The sequence below is a fragment of the Gymnoscopelus braueri genome, assembly GCF_963280865.1.
Source record: "Gymnoscopelus braueri genome assembly, chromosome: 22".
Lineage (NCBI taxonomy): Eukaryota > Metazoa > Chordata > Actinopteri > Myctophiformes > Myctophidae > Gymnoscopelus > Gymnoscopelus braueri.
Genome location: NC_137624.1, coordinates 21,244,546 through 21,264,660, shown reverse-complemented (window position 1 = coordinate 21,264,660; position 20,115 = coordinate 21,244,546). Strand labels below are relative to the sequence as shown.

General features: G+C 43.2%; 2 protein-coding genes across 2 annotated transcripts in view; one reads left to right on the top strand and one right to left on the bottom strand.

The window, feature by feature from the left end:
• Window positions 1–20,115, top strand: part of LOC308078664 (ATP synthase subunit e, mitochondrial-like) — a 245,969-nt gene that overhangs the window by 221,298 nt on the left and 4,556 nt on the right. The gene's annotated exons all lie outside the window — the stretch shown is intronic.
• ccdc80l2 (coiled-coil domain containing 80 like 2) lies at window positions 1,534–18,665 on the bottom strand. Its single transcript, XM_080419697.1, has 12 exons — window positions 17,902–18,665; window positions 17,092–17,180; window positions 16,331–16,504; window positions 15,329–15,480; window positions 14,483–14,782; window positions 13,471–13,717; window positions 12,817–12,973; window positions 12,026–12,162; window positions 10,573–10,724; window positions 4,411–4,514; window positions 4,120–4,200; window positions 1,534–3,214 (listed from the first exon to the last, which is right to left on the bottom strand). Exons 1-12 carry the CDS (start codon window positions 18,197–18,199, stop codon window positions 2,895–2,897), a joined length of 2,211 nt encoding a protein of 736 aa, XP_080275823.1. The 5' UTR covers window positions 18,200–18,665; the 3' UTR covers window positions 1,534–2,894.

Here is a 20,115-nt window from a genome sequence, read left to right as displayed (position 1 = left end):
AGTCCGTCTTTGATTAGCTAATCTCCTGCACCGTTGGACCAATCGGCATTTGGGGCATACTCCTTGGAGGCCAAGTAAAAACGTACAGTATGCCCAACATTTCTCACATCGGCCTGTTAGAGCGCCACCAGGAAGCAAACCAATTTTTAAATATTATTCCTACAGATTTTGTACAAACATCACGTAAATTGGCACACATTACCTCTATAGTCAAGTGATCAAGCCGGACCAGATTTTTCATATTCCATCCTGATTGGCTAAGATTGGCTTCTAAAGTTTGCAGGAGTGGCCCGTTTTGAACATAATGCCTCAAATCATGAACTCAGCGTCTGATTGCTGTGAAACTTTGCACACACATTCCCACACTTTAGTTTTCAACCTCATGGTGGTGCTGTAACAGGCAGATTTTTGCGAAACACGTTTTTTGGTTACTACTCCTACATATTTTGTTCAAACCTCAAGTAAATCGGTATACATTATCTCTGTAGTCGTGTGATCAAGACGTATCTGCCACATTTCACATAATATGTGAAATGTGGCAGATACGTCTTGATCACACGACTACAGACTATTATTCCATTCTGATTGGCTAAGATTGGATTCCAAAGTTTGTGGGGGTGGCTGTTTTTCACAAAATGCTAGTCATCATGAATGCAGCGCACGATTGCTGGGAAACTTTGCACTCTTTTCCCCTGGATTCTTTGGATCATGATGCAACGTATAGGCCCTGTTTGTGTCCGATTACATTTTCTACCATAGTGCGTCTTCTTCAAAACAGTTTTTGCTACTACTCGTACAGATTTTGTCCAAAACTCGAATCGGTACACATTATCTCTGGGGTCATAAGATCAAGATGACATAAGTTAGATTTTTCAGATCCCATTCCAAGTGGCTATGACCCAAATTTCGGGCTCTGGGTAGGCAACCTTTGTTTCCGAGGAGCACACTTTTCAAGTTCATTCATAGCCTACTGTTGATAGATTGTATATATCTATTCAATCATTCACTCATTGTTGATAGGTTAAATAGATCATGCATACAGTATGGGCTACTTGTTGACTGTACATACTGTATATTCATATAGTCATTGTTGATACTGTACATAATCCATCCATATTCATTGGTGATACACTGTATCTGTTTAATTCATATATTCATTGTTGATATATTAATTCATACAGTATATATTCACTGTTCATAGAGTGCACATACAGTATATACTGTACAGTATACATTCATTCAGAGACCCATTGCAGATAATTAGCTGCAGAACCTAAGATTAATTATCTAAGCGTAATCTCTATCTTGTTTTTGACTTTAACTCTTAACTGTAGGCCTACATAACCTCTCTTGTGTTTCATTATTATTGCTGTTTCTATGACACTAGAATTTCCCTCCGGGGATTAATAAAGGTTTAGCTTATCGCATACGTATATACTGTATGTGTCCACTAGAGGGGGGGTAAAAACTCATAGCAAACTTTGTCTTTAAACACTAAGGTGACAAGCCACATGACTCAATTCTATGCAGTTCTTTTTTCTTTGCATTTGTGTGATTTATTTCAGACAGGTCAGTGTGCGAGAGGAAACCAAGGGCAGAGAGGAGAGACAGGGGTTGGATTTGAACCCTGGTCCTTGCGCTCACATGGAGCATTACAGTATATCTGAGCCACCAGGCACCCCAACTATGCACTCTTCTAGGTTACCTTGTTGACTTTGATAATGACGATTATGGGGATAAGTATTCATTTTGACCAGCTGAAAAGGTTTGCAGATGTTAAGTACTGCTGTTTAAAGTATATGCCATGAAGCATGTCCTGAGGCAAGTGTCATAAACTCTTTGTTTTACTGCCGTATACGTGTATAATGTCACGGCAGACCAGGCAGACGGCTAGCCTTTAAAAACAGATGTTCACTTCATAGCTAAACAAAATACAATTTATTGTAAAACAAAGAAAAAAAACTGAAGTACAAGCAAGCAGTTTCATTATCATGATTGAAATATTTCAACAAAGTGATTTTCCATTTGTGTTTCCCACACAGCAAAGTTGTTTGGATTAAAGGGTTTGAACAGAAGTCTTGCCAAAAAGCACAACCTATTTGGAAGAATATTCTTCCTGTTCCATTGTTGTTGCAATCAACAAACATAAACATCTCATGCTTTTCTGTGTGATGTTCCGTGTGACACGAAAGCATGTTTCTCATCAAAAAACATATTTTTTTTATTTATACCTCGTTGTATGATGGTGTCATGCACCAAAAATAACGAGCGATAAGCTCACAACACGTTGTTGCAATGAGATGCGTTGTGAACTTGTAGATCTACTATTTTTAGTATGCGAAACCATCATACAACAGAGTATAAAAACAGCTCATGCCATTCAATTACATTTTGCTCCACTTTAGTTCATTTACAAACTGACGTGACACACTTTACCCAGTATATTTTATATAATACCATGATGATCATCACCATATTCCCCATCCTCTCTATAAGGCAGCCAAAAGCACCAATGCAGTCTGCCATATTGTAACATGATGACTGCCTTACCCTATTGGCAATTGGCAAATTACCAATTAAGCCATATTGAATACTTAAGCTGTTCGAAAATAGCCGATCTACAAGCTCACAACGTGTCAAATCGCAACGCATTGTGAGCTTGCACATCTGCTGTTTTCGAAAGACTTTTGAAAGATTTTGACAAAATTTGAACACTTCTGAAATGGGACATTCTGCATAATGAGTACTTTTACTTTTGGTAGTTTAAGTATATTTTGATGCCAATCAATGTTGTACTTTGACTTAAGTAACATTTGAACACCACATTGTGGTATTGTGACTTTAAGTTAAAAAAAAAATCAGAGCACTTCCCCCACCACTGCTCAGTCTCCTCCTCAGTCCTGCGTCCGGTGATACAGATAGCTGTCCTCTGCTCCTTCCTCCTCGTACCCTCCCCCGGCTCCTCCTCTTCTCTCCTCGGGGCAGTGGATGCCCAGGCTCCTCTGGAGCTTCTCCTCCTGGACACGGAGCTCCATGGAATCCACCAGGTCGTAGATGTTCTCCAGAGACCACATGGGCGACGGGAACCAGGCCTTGACGTCGCCGTCCTTCCCCACCACCAGCATGCTGAAGTAATCCTTGCTGATCTTCAGCTGTTCCCTGAGGTTGTTGACCGCGTCGCGGGACAGGGGCTCCAGCTGCGTCTGGCTACGCCCTGCACGCAGGGCGGAGGAGAGTTTGGGGGGAAAAGATTAGAAAGGACACAGTGGGTGTACGGTACTTAAGTAACATTCTGAGGTATTTTGACACACACGCAATATTTCCAATTTTCAGTACTTTTACTTCTACTCCACTACATCTCAGATGCAAATATTGTACTTTTACTCCACTACAATTATTTGAGAACTTGTAGTTACTAGTTACTTTTTTGTATTATTTTTTTAACAATGATCAATTATTATCCACTTTAGCCCTATTTCATACACAGGCTATTTGAAAATAGCCGATCTACAAACTCACAACACGTTGTGAGCTTGTAGATCTGCTATTTTCAAACATTTTAGTACTTTTAATTTTGGTACTTTAAGTACATTTTGATACCAATACGTTTGTACTTTTTTTTTATTCAACTCTATAGTCCTCTTCTGTGTTACTGTTGTAGATGAGTATGCTTTCTTAGCTTTGGCCTTCTGCGCCTTTGCTTGACCAATGTTAGGTGTTCTCAGAGGGACACACACACGCACGGACGGGTGATTTGTACTGGAAGGTACTGTTCCAATCAACTGATTGATCCTGTCTTACCTCACTTCAAAAGACATAAATGGCCTTTTGAAGTGACACACCTATTTATAGGATTTTATTTCGTCATGCGTCCCTCTAGCCAATCAAGGCATTGGTGTCAACATATTGACACGTGTCACGTGGAGCTTGACCAATGTTAGCTTGGCTAGGGGCCATGCTAACACACGGCGGGACGAAGCGAAAACATACTCTCCACCTCCGGCGGAGACAATAATAACTTGATGCCAACGAGGTTAAAGTGTCATAATTAATGATGATCTGCACCATCCAAAGACTTAATATTCGGGTTGTATATAGTGTATATCCAATGCAACTCACCATTGAGGGGAAACAACTCCACAGTTCCTGAGGATCCTGCTGCCGATCCAACTAGCTTTAACAAGGCAAAGTGCCGTATACCTGTAGACAGACCAAATGAAATAGATCAAAAGTTGTCCTCTCCTCTGTATCCACACATACCTGTCTAACTGTGATCCATAAGATTGCACACAATAGTAATCTAATTAGGTCTATAGGAACAATGACCTGTCTGTAGTTCAAGTCTGGAACTAAGGTTATATAAAAGGAATATTACAATAAAGTGCACTGTAGGTATGGTATATAACTGACCCATAGGACACTCCTGTCCACTGAGAGCAGAAAGCTGCTGCTGGTAGGAGTAGTCATCTTCAGAAGGAGTAGAGATTAGCAGCAGTCTCCTCTTAGACATGAACCTATAGACACAAACATCTGGGTAACAATCAACCACATTTTGGAGACCTTTATGAACTATTAACAAGACTGGGTCCAATAGTGTGGCTTCATGGGTAACTCAGGCTTTGTGTTGCCAGTCTATGATGCCAGTCATGACGTATCTATGACATAATGATTCCATATTTGGGCAAGGTTTTTCAGCACGTTTAGACCACTGTTAACTTCCTTATAGACGGCTTCGCTCTGAGAGTCTGGCCAATAACATCATCCACTCCAAAGATGTGGGCAATGCGAGCCCCTTACTTCCATTAAAAAAGAATCACACCCAGTGTGAAGTGGGCGGTGTGGTCATCACAGTGGTCATCATAGTGATGGAAGCTCACTTCCCAAAAGACTGGATTTTTGGAAGTGCATAATCCTATTTATAGGTTATTAATGTCATCATGTGTCTCGCTAGCCAATCACAGTGCTGAATAGAGTCAGCCAATAGAGTCAGCCAATCACAGTACAGCTAGGGGTGTACTAATGAGCCAATCACAGTACAGCTAATGAGGTGTCCCAACCCCACTTATAGGGGCGGCTACACCGCCCAAAAAAAACATTTAAGGAAGTAGGCAAGACTTTCTTTCATGTATGCTTAAAATAAGCTTGATATATGTGATCATACTGAAGTGAACTGATCTTGTACCTAACTTCCAATAAAAATATGAATGAAAAAAAAAATACTGACGTCGTCTGTGATGTCAGTTGGCTATGTATAATGCTTATTCGATTGAGTTACAGTAAAGGAGGAAGCGAAAACATATTTCCGTCTTAACACAATTAACAAGAAGCGACAATTACAGAAAGGACTGACGATGAGTCTCACGCGGCAGCTTGGTTTGCTGCTGTGGAAGAACTATGTGCTGCGGAAACGTCAGATCCTGGGGATTGTGTTGGAAATGGCCCTGCCCCTACTGTTCTCAGGCATCCTCATTGCTTTGGGTCGGAGTGCATTATTCGTTCTGCCACTGCTGCTGGTGCTCAGCTTCAGCTACACCTCGGGCCACATCGTGGAAGCCGTGGTGCAGGAGAAGGAGAATAGGCTCAAGGAGTACATGCGCATGATGGGTCTCAGCAACTGGCTCCACTGGAGCGCCTGGTTCCTCACGTTCCTCCTTGGCCTCTCCATCTCCGTCTTCTTCTTCACTCTGTCCTTGTTCATTCCTGTTAAGGACAGACATGATGTAAGCTCAGCTGTGCTGAACTACAGTGACCCCACACTGGTGTTTGTCTTCCTGCTGGTCTTTGTTGTAGCCACCATCAACTTCAGCTTCATGATCAGTACCTTCTTCTCACGTGCCCATATAGCAAAAAAAGTAGGCCCCTTTATCTATATCCTGACCTACTTGCCTTCACTAATCCTGCCCCTTCAGATGCTGCTGAGCCATGCCCAGCAGACATCTGCCTGCCTGTTTTCAAACGTGGCCATGGCTATGGGGGCCTATCTCATTAGAGAGTTTGAAGGGAAAGGGGTGGGAATCCGGTGGTCCAACCTGTTTGAATCGTTGACCTACGATATGAGACCTGAGGTCAAGTTATTGTCCCTGGCCCAGGTCCTGGGGATGCTGCTGCTGGACGCCTTGCTGTACGGCCTGGTGGCGGGGTACGTGGAGGCCGTTTTCCCTGGCGAGTACGGAGTACCGCTGCCGTACTACTTCTTCATCCTGCCCTCCTACTGGCGCAGCAGCCCCCGCACGGCTCCGGTCAGTGGGAAGGAGGAAGAGGAGGTTGCTGGGAGCGCTGTAAAGGGTGAGTTCATGGAGGAGGAACCGACCGGACTCGTCTCCGGGGTCAAGATCAAACATCTAACCAAGGAATTCAAAGTGGGCAACGAGACGCTGCAGGCTGTACGGGACCTCACGGTAAACATGTTTGAGGGACAGATCACCGTACTGCTGGGTCACAACGGGGCCGGAAAGACAACCCTGCTGTCCATGCTGACCGGTCTGTTCCCACCCACCAGTGGACGGGCTTACATCAGCGGTTATGACATCTGTCACGATATGGCTCTGATCCGCCACAGCCTGAGTTTCTGTCCTCAACACAACATCCTGTTTGATAACCTGACAGTCAGCGAGCACCTGCTGTTCTACGCACAACTGAAAGGCTTCCCCAGAGACCAGATCCCGGCCGAAGTGGATCACATCATCGGAATCCTAAACCTGGAGGACAAGCGCCATGCCCGCACAAAGACCCTCTCTGGTGGCATGAAGAGAAAGCTGTCGGTTGGCATTGCCCTGACCGGCGGCTCAAAAGTGGTGATGCTGGACGAGCCCACGTCGGGCATGGACTCCTCGGCACGGCGCGCCACCTGGGACCTGTTGCGGGGGGAGAAGCACGGGCGCACCATCGTGATCATCACGCACTTGATGGACGAGGCCGAGGAACACGGCGACCGCGTGGCCATCTTGGCCGGAGGAGAGCTGAAGTGTTGCGGCTCGCCTCTCTTCCTCAAGAACAAATACGGACCGGTTACCACATGGTAATTGTAAAAGATGCTCTCTGTAACACCACCCATCTGGTCCACATGCACGTCCCTAACGCCACGCTGGAGAGCAACGTGGGGCGGAACTCTCCTACATATTGCCTAAGGAGAGCACCGACAGGTTTGAGTTGCTGTTTGCTGAGCTGGAGGTGAGGTTTCCCTCGCTTCATGGGCAGAAAGCTCACATGGAGACCTGTGACAACGGCTACGGTGCTGCTTCCAGAGGACAGTGATGTGGCTGCGGAGAGGAGGAGGGTTCTGGAGTGCAAGCCTGCGGTGGAGTCTGCGGCCGGTAGCCCCCTCATACTGCAGGAACTCAGCAAGGTGTACGGCAGTGTGGGGACTCTGCTGGCCGTGGACCGGCTGTCTCTACCTGTGGGGAAAGGAGAGTGCTTTGGTCTGCTGGGCTTCAACGGCGCAGGAAAAACCGCCACCATTAAGATGCTGACCGGGGATGAGAGCGTCACTTCCGGGATACAGATGGATACAGCATCCTGAGCAGCATCAAAAAAGTGCAGTGGAGCATCGGCTACTGTCCCCAGTTTAACGCTCTTCTGGACCACATGACGGGAAGAGAGACGCTGCGTATGTACCAGTGGCGGACGCAGGATCTCTTTATGAGTAAGGCCAGGCAAATAATACATGGTAAAATCACACCCAGTGTGAAATGAGCGGTGTATAGAGCGTCGCAGTTCCCGCCCACTTCCTGTTTTTTTTGGTGCCGGAAGAAAAAACTCAATGCATTTTTCCATTGACATTTCCAAAAATATTTATATCTATTAATTTAAGCCTCGAATCAAGCCATCATGACATGACATGAATCATGACCATAAACGTTTGATTCTGTGATTTTTTTTTTGTTGAAAACGGCAAAACAAAGGGTATTTATTAAATATAGTATATCATATAATTAAACATAAAATTTAAAAAAATCACAGAAAAAAACGTTTTATGGTCATGATTCATGTCATCTCGTGATGGCTTGATTCGAGGCTTAAATTAATAGATATAAATATTTTTGGAAATGTCAATGGAAAAATGCATTGAGTTTTTTCTTCCGGCACCAAAAAAAACAGGAAGTGGGCGGGAACTGCGACGCTCTATATCACAGTGATGGAAGCTCACTTCAAAAAAATAATAGTATTTTTTTTGAAGTGCGTGGTTAGTTTTTTTTTTGAAGTGCGTGGTGCTATTTATAGGTTATGAATTTCATCATGCGTCTCGCTAGCCAATCACAGTACCCCGCCAAAGGGTCTGAATACTTATCAGCCAATCACAGTACAGCAAAAGAACAACTTTCCAACCCCACTTATAGGAGAGGTTACACCGCTCAAAAATCTGACAGATCGGTCTTGATCACCTGAATATAGAGATAATGTACCAATTTGCGTGATGTTTGGAATAAATTTGTAGGAGTAATATAAAGAAATTGTTTTGCAAAAATAGGCCTCCTGATAGAGCTATAATAGGGCAATGTTAAAAGGGTGGCATTTGTTCCTCAACGTCGTGCGAATATGTGTGCAAAGTTTCACCGCAATCGGACGCTGCGTTCATGATTTGCGTTATTTTGTTCAAAGCGGGCCAATCCCGCAAACTTAGATTTCAATCTTAGCTAATCAGGATGGAATATGAACAATATTTTTTTTAATTATTAATTTAATTTGTATTTTTTCCCCTAATTTTTACCCCACGATTTTGTAACCCATTTTTTCACCCAGTGCCAATTGCCTATGTAATCCTGGGCGCTACTCTCCCTCTGCCAGCCTGGGGAGAGCCCAGAACTGAGCTCATACCTCCTTCAAAGCATGAGGGGCTAGCAAGCCGCTTCTTATCACCTGACAGGGGGGGCCCCGGTTGAACGTAGCGCGTGGAAGGATCACGTTTTTCCAACCAGTTCCTTTCCCCTCCATCAGGCGCCCCGGCTGACCAGAGGGAGGCAGTATAGAGACGAGGATTACTTCATGTTTTTTGTGAGGGTACCTACCCTAGGGGACACGGGGAGAACACGCAAACTCCACACAGAAAGGCCCTTTCGCCAACCGCACCTAGGGTGTGGGCACTGATGAAGCGGAGGAGAGGACACGCCCCCAGAAATCGCCATGGTTACGGCTGCCCAGCTGTGGCCCCGTGAGCAATGTGACGAATGATCAAACTGCGCATGCGTCGAACTGGGTATGGGCTAGTGTTAGTAATTCATACATGCACATGATGCACCTGCCTCTCAACAGGATTTACAGCACAGGAAGACTCAAAGCCAAGAACACATTTAGTAAGGCGGGAAATTACCGTTTTCAATACATGATAGTGCACTTGGTGATACAAGCGAGAAATTTGGCACAGATGACCTTCATATGACCCTAATTGATAATCAACCTCTGGCCACGCCTTCCTGTAATCAAATGGAAATTAGATTTTTCGGAGGGAGGGGCTTTACCAGGCTAAACTTGGCCTACACAGTGCATATTTTTCCTGGCCCTGCTTCATGCAAAATCATCAGAGTCCAGTGTATTGTCAGTTCGCTCTCAATTGCATGTAAGCATTTTAGCATTTAGTCCTCAATTTATGTTTCATCCCGTTCCATTTTCATGTGTACAGATGTTTGGATCAGTCGTAAACTGAGGGGATAAACACGCAATACATATAGAGAATGAAAAAGTCATCAATACGTTTTTCACACTTAGCCTATACATTAAACAAAATCACACCCAGTGTGAAGTGGGCGGTGTGGTCATCACAGTGGTCATCATAGTGATGGAAGCTCACTTCCAAAAAAATAAATAATCCTATTTATAGGTTATTAATGTCATCATGTGTCTCGCTAGCCAATCACAGTGCTGAATAGAGTCAGCCAATAGAGTCAGCCAATCACAGTACAGGAAAGTGGGCCAAGTGGGCCAATCACAGTGCAGGAAACTAATACTAATGAGGTGTCCCAACCCCACTTATAGGGGCGGCTACACCGCCCAATAACAGTTACATTTAATATTTCAAATAGTATACAGTAGAACATTATGTGAACAACTGTTTGGGATTCTATGATAACTTAGTAGTATGCACAAGACATTTGGCGCTGAATGGTCCAGAGGTACAGACAGACAGACAGACAGACAGACAGACAGACAGACAGACAGACAGACAGACAGACAGACAGACAGACAGACAGACAGACAGACAGACAGACAGACAGACAGAAACAAATAGACCTCTTAGACTCAGAAACAGTTGTTGCCAAATAGCTAGATACATTTCTAAGGTGTGTTAACCTTAACTATGGAGAAAATATAAACATAAAAAAGAAAACACCAAATCTATTCGGTAGCTGCTCTACTACCTCACAACGTGTTGTGAGCTTGTAGGTTTGCTATTTTTTACGAGCTGTTTTCACCAAATGTTTGACCCCAAAAAGGGACGCTAGGGTTCATGTGGTTAAAGTTAGACAATTCTAACTACGGGGAACGGTCTTAGCGCCTGAAATGGGCAGCACCATTATAACGGCTAACATTTTTAACAGCAGCATACAATGAGGAGTGATATATACTGTACATACATACCTAAGCAGTGAATTCTCAGCACCAGGCTGTTGCTCGGTTTTGGAGCAGGATGGAGGAGTCATCTTCTCTTTCTCCTTTTCTGGCCGCCGTGATTGAAAGTTGTCAATGTATTCCAACAGAGCGGTGGGTGATGGGGGAGCCTCAAACACTCTCTGGAGGAGGGAGACAGTTAACGGTTTACAATTCAGACATTTAGCAGATCCAGAGTGACTTACAAAGATCAAGATCGGAGTAAATAGCATAAACCCTACGCCAGTTTAGGTAAAAGGGTACACACAATAAGCCACAAACACCAGAGGTAGTGCAGCGCAAATAGTTTACTGAAGGACCAACAGAGTAATGATACAAGAAGCACCTGCACCTGGACATCCAGGTGAAACCCATATGGGTAACCAGAGTCCCCCCAGGGGGGCTCAATACTAGTGTCTTTTCAGTTTTGTGTTATTGTGGGGAAAGCTTTCGCTGAAAAATAGTCGCCGATCGCTAAGCTCACAACGTGTCGCAGCACGACGCGTTGTGGGCTTGTCGATCTGCTATTTTCTGTGAATGCCTTCCCCACAATAAGGATGCTGGAGTGGTTTAAGTAAAGACACACATGTTACCATGACAACCACATGCCCAATCACAATCTTGGCGCTATAACAAATGAACGAGTATCATCCATGAAATCGTTTACAGTGCTCTGGTCAATGTAACATATCAGGTAAACATGCCATTTAAATAACATACATACTGTAGCATGTGTGCACAAGTAACCATCTGCATACTGTGCATAGTATAATCTATCAAAATAGCCAACAAGGAATGAGGAGTGCTAGGGGGTGAGGTACTAGAGCCTGAATTTGAGTTTTCAGACTGCAGCACAACATGGGGAGTGAGTCTGTAGTCCTGACTGGGGGGGGGGGGGGGGGGAGTTCATTCCACAGCTTGGGAGCCAGGAGGGAGAAGAGTCTAGACAGGTTTGCCAGGGTGCTTGGGAAGCTGACCTATGGTAAGTGTGCGGGAAGGGGTGCTCACTGCTCACGCCCTGAGGTTAAGGGGGTGTCATGCCCTTGATCGCCTTGAACTTCAGGTCATCACCTGTTTTGAATTGGATGCGGTGAGGGGAATGCACAAGGGGGGGTGACATGAAACTGCAGGGAAGTTGAAGACCAGGTGTGCTGCAGCATTCTGGAGCAGTTGTAGGGGTTTGAGTGAGCATAATTCTGGTTAATTAAGTAAACAACAGACACTACAGTATGTTGGATCTAGAACTATAAGGTAATTTATATGAATTGTCTGTTATCTGTCTGGAATTTTACTGTGTAACAGTGTTGTTATTATTTATTTATCTCATCGTCCCAAAATCTATTATATATGGTGGTGAATAATCTATTTCCCCCCTTTCTGTTAGGAAGGAGAAAATGGCATCGAAACTAGTCAGACAACCCGCCAATCAGAGAGGCCTCCTTACATTGGGTTTGATGTCATAGTCTGTGACAGTCATGGAGAAGAGGTCAGACGAGGACAGCCCAAGCTCTGATCTCAACAGGGAGATCAGGTCTGCATCAGTAGACTGTTTTGGAAGGCCACTGAGAGGTGGTTCAGAGTCTGGAACACACAGTCACATCCACACACACGTTTTAATGGATAAACAGCCATAATGTAACATTGAGAGGGTAAAAATGGCCCCTTACAGGACCTTGAAATCAGTTCCATGCTTATCATTCAGAAATCTATTTGTTGGATTTTCAATCTCTTGTTTTCCACTTTTTTACCTAATGTGAAAAACAAAAACACATTTTACACTTTGTACAGTAATGTGTCAAAACTGTCTTTAAACACAGTCATATATAATGAGTAAAAGACGCTTTTACACTAATATGTAATGTGTAATAATTACACTCTGTAATACGTTTTGTAATGTGCAATGTGTCAAAATAATACAAATTATTACACATCTTCAAAGCTCATACGACACACATGCCTGAACATGTAATATACGGTATGCATACACGTGCTGCTGAGCACACAAACAAATGTTTGTTTTAGTATTGACCCCATACATTCTGAAAGTGGGGTTCAGGGACCCTTGAAGTTCCTTGAGGGGGTTCAAATGGACCCTTATCGCCTGCAACGCTGAGAGTGTACAAAATATTTGTACACTCTCAGAGTATATGTATATGGGGGTCCTTGAAATTAAAAGGTTTGAGAAACACTGCCTTACAAACACACAAATGAAAACACAGACACACACTTCCATACCATGCTGGTAGTGCTGCAGGGTGAGTGTTGCACCATGGCCTTCACCCACGATGGTTGCCATGGTGATTTTCCTGGTGGCAAAGTCACAATGTCGCTTCTCGTTCTCCTCTTTCTGCTGAATGTACAGGGTTGCATGATTGCTGGGCGTTGAGATCACCTGTTAAGAGTTACAGCAAACTCAGTGGAATCAGCAATGATGACAAACACATTTGTAACTCAAATCTTTGCTTTTGGGGGTCCCTGGAACTAAATATTTTGAGATGGGGGTCCGCGGCCAAACACATATAATTTTGGGGGTCCTTGACATAAAAAAGTCTGAGAACCACTGATATAGCAACATACGATTTTTTTCCAAAAAAAAACTGTTAGGATTTAGAAGACATTGTAGAATATATTTTCAAAAATGTGCACACATTTTCATGATTTTTCCAAAATAGCAGATCTACAAGCTCATGGCGCGGCACTCGGTGCCGCGCCATGAGCTTGTATATCTGCTATTTTTGAATAGCCAAAGAAATCTAAAATGACAGAGCCGGATCATGTAGAAATGGTAATCACACACTTCTAATATTTATACGTGCTATCATGGACTGAGAGGAGGTTGTACTGGTACGCACGCACATACTCAAAATACAAGCTCTAGTCTGTGTTTACCAACAGTCTCCTCGTCCCCATCAAACTCTGCACAAACTCCTTGAAAGCGGCTGTATCCTTCTCAGCGGCCTCTCTGTTGGACTTCTTTCCTCGTCCTTTCCCCTTCTTCCCTTTCTTTCCTTTCCCCTTTTTCTTAGAGCCACCTTTCTCCGGCGAGTCGTCCTTCTTTTTGTCGTGCTCCTCTGTTCCACGGTCGCCGCTTTTCACACCATCTTGTCTCTGTCCTCCTTCCGCACGGGAGTCGTATCTGCAATAGGATGCGGTGCGATTTTAAAACACTATCATTGATCCCGAGCTGAAAAGGTGTCATATATAAAGTGGCATACTGTATATACTGTACATCACTGGTTCTCAAAGTGGGGTCCAGGGACTCCCAGGGGTCCTAGGTTCCAGGGGGTCCCCTGCTAAATTATTGATTATTCCATTCACTTCCATCTATTATAAAATTAAAGTTAAATGTTTACAATGATATGAAATATATAAGAAAACAAATGCCTGGAGGTTCTTTCTTGGCCTACTGGCAGTTCACACAATAAATGTTCTGCTGATTGAGCCATTGGTTTGTGACATTATCACACACACACACACACACACACACACACACACACACACACACACACACACACACACACACACACACACACACACACACACACACACACACACACACACACACACACACACACACACACACACACACACACACACACACACACACACACACACACACACACACACAGACATCTCCTATGTCATGCCATGCCATAAAAATGTTATCAAATGAGGGTCCATGGTCTAGTGCATATCGAACTGGGGTTACTTGAAATTAAAAAAGATCGAGAACCAGTACTGTACGGAGTTGACATGGGATCAGAGGGCATGATGTACAATTAGACAAAACGGAGGTACAGTAGATTATGGACACGAAGTGAAAGTGTTGCAGAACTTCCCCAGTTTATCAAAATAATATATTTCAACAAAACGCGCGGTTAAAAATATGAAACCCCAGCACCTGTTGGTCTTCACTTCCTCATTCCTCCTAGCGACGCCCTCCGGAGTTCTGTGTGACGTTTCCTTTTGGACGCTGCTTAAGGCCTTCCCCTCTGTGGTCCCTACAGTAGGCGGCTTACGGATGACGAACCTCGAGCGTCCACGCAAAATGTCCTGGACCTTGTTCTTCAGAACCACTTTTCTGTCCACAAGCGGTCTCCTTTGCAACACAGAAGTCACATTCCCTTGCCTCTGAGAGCTAAGTCCCGTTTTCTTCACGGTTCTCTTTTTCACCACAATCCTCTTCTTGACGACCTTACACCTGATGAAATGAAACGTCAGTAGACAGTTAGACACTTCTTAAGAGCAGTGGTGTAAAAAGTACTCAATTGTTGTTTTTTACAGTACAAAAGTATTGCTATCAAAATGAACTTAAAGTACCAAAGTAGAAAGTACTCATTATGTAGAATGTCCCTTTTCACAAGTTTTCAAATGTATAAACTGTATAAAACTCTTTTGAAAATAGCCGATCTACAAGCTCACAATGCGTCTCATCGCGACGCATTGTGAGCTTGTAGATCGGCTATTTTCAAATGGCCGAAATGTATACAGTATAGGGCTGAAGTGGATAATGTATATTTTGTAATAATAATCAAGTAACTAGTAACTACAGTTTTCAAATAATTGTAGTGGAGTAAAAGTATAATATTTGCCTCTGATATGTAGTGGAGTAAAAGTGCTGCAAATTGGAAATACTCCAGTAGAGTAAACATACCTCAAAATTGTACTTAAGTAAAGTAATGTACTTACACCACTGCTTAAGAGTAAAGTATGTAGATAAAATTACAAAATAATGTGTTGACAATACTTTAAAGGGGAGCCTTTTCGTGTCAACTTCTCCAGCTTCCTCATGGGGAACAGGTCAATGACTTCCAGAACCGCTTCGACCCGGACTGGGTAAGGGAACCGCTCACTGATCCGCAGGTTCTTCTTCAGAACCAACATGGAAAATGTCTGCTCCTGGTTGGATTGAAGAAAAAGAGCCAAAAGACAATGAACATAACACGGAACACACACACACACACACACACACACACACACACACACACACACACACACACACACACACACACACACACGCACAGCCACACACGCACACACGCACACACACACAGCCACACACGCACACACGCACACACACACGCACACACGCACACACACACACACACACACACACACACACACACACACACACACACACACACACACACACACACACACACACACACACAATCAATATTCAGTGCGTCAAACATCCAGACTATTTTGACACTATTTTGACAAAAACAAAATCCCAGCCATTGAGACTATTAGCGACACAGACAGTCTCATTCTAATCATTTTCAAACTCTGGGTCTGGACGCCAAGCGGGGTCGCGGGAAGGTGATGGTGGGTTTGCAAATAGCCTGTGAATGCATTTTCTTTAGGTTTTTGGCAACAGATATAGGCTATACTGTATGCTTCCATTTACAAATGTGTACAGAAACACTTTTTCATAGCTTTTAAACTATGTTAAAGATTATTATTTTTTGGGGGGGGGGGTTCTGTCTTTATTGATAGGAACAGTAGACTGACAGGAAATGGGGAGAGAGATGGGGGGTGACACGCAGAAAAGGTCATCGGGATTGGGAGTTGATCCCGCAACACGCTGTCAGGCCTAGGTGCCCAGACAGTTATGCCAATCGTCCGGGCCTTTAAACTATGTTAATAAGGGAATCGCAGCGTTGTAAAAAATACATTCGAAAACATTTTTGTTTTCAAGGCTACCAATATATGCTTTAGTTTTTAAATATTCTTCATTTGAACTTACCTGGTTGGTGAGCTCAAGGTAGTGAAGTAGTTTGCTAACAGTGTCAGGGTCTAGACTCTCTACTACGGCTTCTCCTTCAAAAGTGGTCTTCTGGATCCGGCCTTCCATCATGGCGTTCTGAATGATGGTGACGATGTAGGTGTCTCTCTCTGCCAGACGGCAGTTCAGGCCCTCCTATTGGATGGAGGGGTGGATAGAAAGAGAAGTGGAAAAAAAGAGGAAAAGGAAACGGAAAGAACAGAGAGAAACAAGGGGGAGAGTTAATCGAACAAGAATAAAAATCTAATCAGTCGGTGACTGACGATAATGTTGTTAAACCATTATGCATCTCTATCATGGTTCATAAATCCGTGTACAACACCTGAACTGTATCTGTTCCAACTCCATGGTTGACAAATCTTAATATCCCATACCCAGCCTTTATTTACCCTAGGTGAAGGGAGTTCTAAAAATGACTGAGTGGGTGATGACTTTTATCAGCCCTATAGGGCTGATATAGCAGTAGCTGGCCAATCAGCCCAAGCTAAAAAGCCACCACACATTTACCTCTCACTGTGAGTGGCCTCAGTGCTGAAGGAACTGAACAATATCAAACATGTCACAACAGTTGCTGGTGATCAAATGCTATTTTCTTGTCTTTGTTACTAAATAAGGCTATGGGTATAAAAAACAAATGAGTACCCTGGGCATTTGTTGCAGCCTTTGGTAACCAATGTCAGACAGTAATGAATGCCCCAGGTGATAATCCATATATACACTACCGGTTCCATGTCTTGCAGCTGCTTCTCCATCATACGGAGGTAGTTGTCACTATGGGATGGAGCTGTGATCACCCACAATCGTTTCTTACCTGAGGAGTACAGGGTGGTGATTATTCCATCATTCTTTATCTTAGATAGCTGTATGCATATATACATACATACATACATACATACATACATACATACATACATACATACATACATACATACATACATACATACATACATACATACATACATACATACATACATACATACATACATACATACATACATACATACATACATACATACATACATACATACATACATGTATACAATACATACTGTACATACATACACATACATACATACACATACATACATACATACATACATACATACATACATACATACATACATACATACATACATACATACATACATACATACATACATACATACATACATACATACATACATACATACTGTACATACATACATGCATACATACATACATACATACATACATACATACATACATACATACATACATACATACATACATACATACATACATACATACATACATACATACATACATACATACATACATACATACATACATACATACATACATACATACATACATACATACATACATACATACATACTCTATGCACACAGTAAAATCATCATAAACTTTAACTAACAATTGTCCTAAATGTGGATAATGTAAAAATCCTTTAAAAAAATAAATCACATTGAGGATTTTACATGTATACATAGTTTATACTGTACAAACACAGATAATTATGGATAGTTAATTACCAGCGAAGTTAGCCAGGAAATCAAGCTCTGGTGCCAGGTTTGATGATGGGTCCTCTCTCCCCCTGTTTTCTTCTGGTTCCCTGTTTTCCTCTGGTTCCCTATCCTCATCCAGCCCTAGCCCCCGACCCAGCCCCTCCAGGTCCGAATAGTCTCCCCAGTCCCTTACATTGGGGTCGAAATGATCCTTGGGCTGGCTTTGTCTTTTCCCTGTCCGCGCTGCAAGCAAGGTTGAGAAGTTGCAGCCCCACAGAAGGACAAGCAGCAGCAGCGACCATTTGGAATGATACAAAGTAGACATTGTCTTCAACCTGTACTGCTGGTTAGCTAGTTTTGTTGATTAGCCGGTTCGATCAGCTAGAATCAAGTCACAAATAATCCTTTAGCTGCACACATTTGTGTACTTCTATATCACCATCAATAAAAAGATAGGATCTTGTTCTTAGTAGGTCATAGGTTTTGGTATTGCATCTGAGGCAGTGTTGTCCTGGCTTCTAAAACTTTTCACCTACTTTCCCAATCCTTATTGTAGACTCAAAAAGGGACAGAGAAAAAGTTCTAGGACCTGATATTCCTCCTTTGCTCCCAGAACTCCCAGATGAAAACAAAAAATAAACAAAACAAAAAACAGTACAGTTTCAAGTCAAACGTGTCTTGACATCTGGAGAATTTAAAATCCTTAAAAAACAGCTCAAATGCTGGAGTGCATTCCACAGGGAAGAGAAGGCAGCACCAAACACAGCTGGGCTGTAGCACTGCTGCCTGTTCTCTCTACCAGAGAGACTGAGACTTGAAGGAGACTTTGCAAAGTCCTCTGTTGCACACGAGCATGCACATGCACACGCACATGCACACACACACACACACACACACACACACACACACACACACACACACACACACACACACACACACACACACACACACACACACACACACACACACACACACACACACACACACACACACACACACACACACACACACACACACACACACACACACACACACACACCCCTGGTTCACATTATAGCCAAGCGTTGTTAACAGGAAACTCCTGGAATTTTCTTTAACTTCAAAGCATTTTCTTTCTGAAGAATCTCCCTCTCTCTCCTCTCACTCACTCTCTCTGTGTGGTGCTGCTAATACACACACACACACACACACACACACACACACACACACACACACACACACACACACACACACACACACACACACACACACACACACACACACACACACACACACACACACACACACACACACGCACACACGCATGCACACTCACACTTAGCCTATGTACGTACACACTGCAGATTCACATGTCTCATAGCTGACACATACAGTAGCATACAAGTCTCTAAAAACGCACATGCATGCACACAACCACACGCGAAAGCAAACACACATTGAACTTGATAGCTTAATTTGACTGCTTTAATGTCAACATCAGTTGACTCTAGGTTTTACTTGTATCATTTACTGCTGCTGCAGGTCAACACAATAATATTCATTGTGGGGGCCTTGCACAAAAGACCCCAATATGTGGAATCCAGTTACGGAACAATCAGTTTGACAGTTCAATTAAAACATGATGTGGCTCAGAGTTATGCAATGCACCCTAATAACCTTTTACACCAGCTGGTCTAGTTTACTCAAGGGGATAACATGTAATAAGATCCAGCAAGAGACAAATGTTTTTCTTTGCTTCCCTTCAGATTTCTGCAAGTGATATTATTGGCTGAAATCAGAAAATGCCTTAGTTAAGCTTGATTTATACACGTCATAATTGATTTGTACTTCGGCGGTGCGCCAGTGTCATGCACTGAAAATAGCTTCTCTACAAGTTCAAACACGTTGCAGGCTTTTTTTTGTGTAAACATTTGGAGGCCGCTTCTCTGGGTCAACTGATTCTGTACCTGTAGACCTGAGAAAATCCATAAACGTTTGCTTACAGTCATTACATCCCCTCTGATTAAGGGTACTGTTAATTAGGTTACCCCACATTAACCCTGGTGTCCCTATTTTGGGCATGTTGTTATAAGCCAAACAAATAGCCGATCTACGAGCTCACAACGTGCGGCAGTACAGCTCGCTGTGAACTTGTAGATCGTGTAGCTCGTAGACCTCTGCAGATGCGAAACAATGCTCGGTCATCTGCTTGCATCCTCGAAAAGCTCTTATCTGTTTGTTGATGACACTGTCGATGTTTAT

What these genes read in the sequence shown, in the direction of transcription:
- ccdc80l2 (XM_080419697.1), bottom strand. Translation starts at nt 18,199, where the DNA reads ATGTCTACTTTGTATCATTCCAAATGGTCGCTGCTGCTGCTTGTCCTT. An exon ending in AGCTGCAAGACATGGAACCG is followed by an intron (nt 16,505 to 17,091) that starts GTAGTGTATATA and finishes TCCATCCAATAG; the next exon opens with GAGGGCCTGAACTGCCGTCT. An exon ending in TGGGGACGAGGAGACTGTTG is followed by an intron (nt 12,974 to 13,470) that starts GTAAACACAGAC and finishes AACTCTTAACAG; the next exon opens with GTGATCTCAACGCCCAGCAA.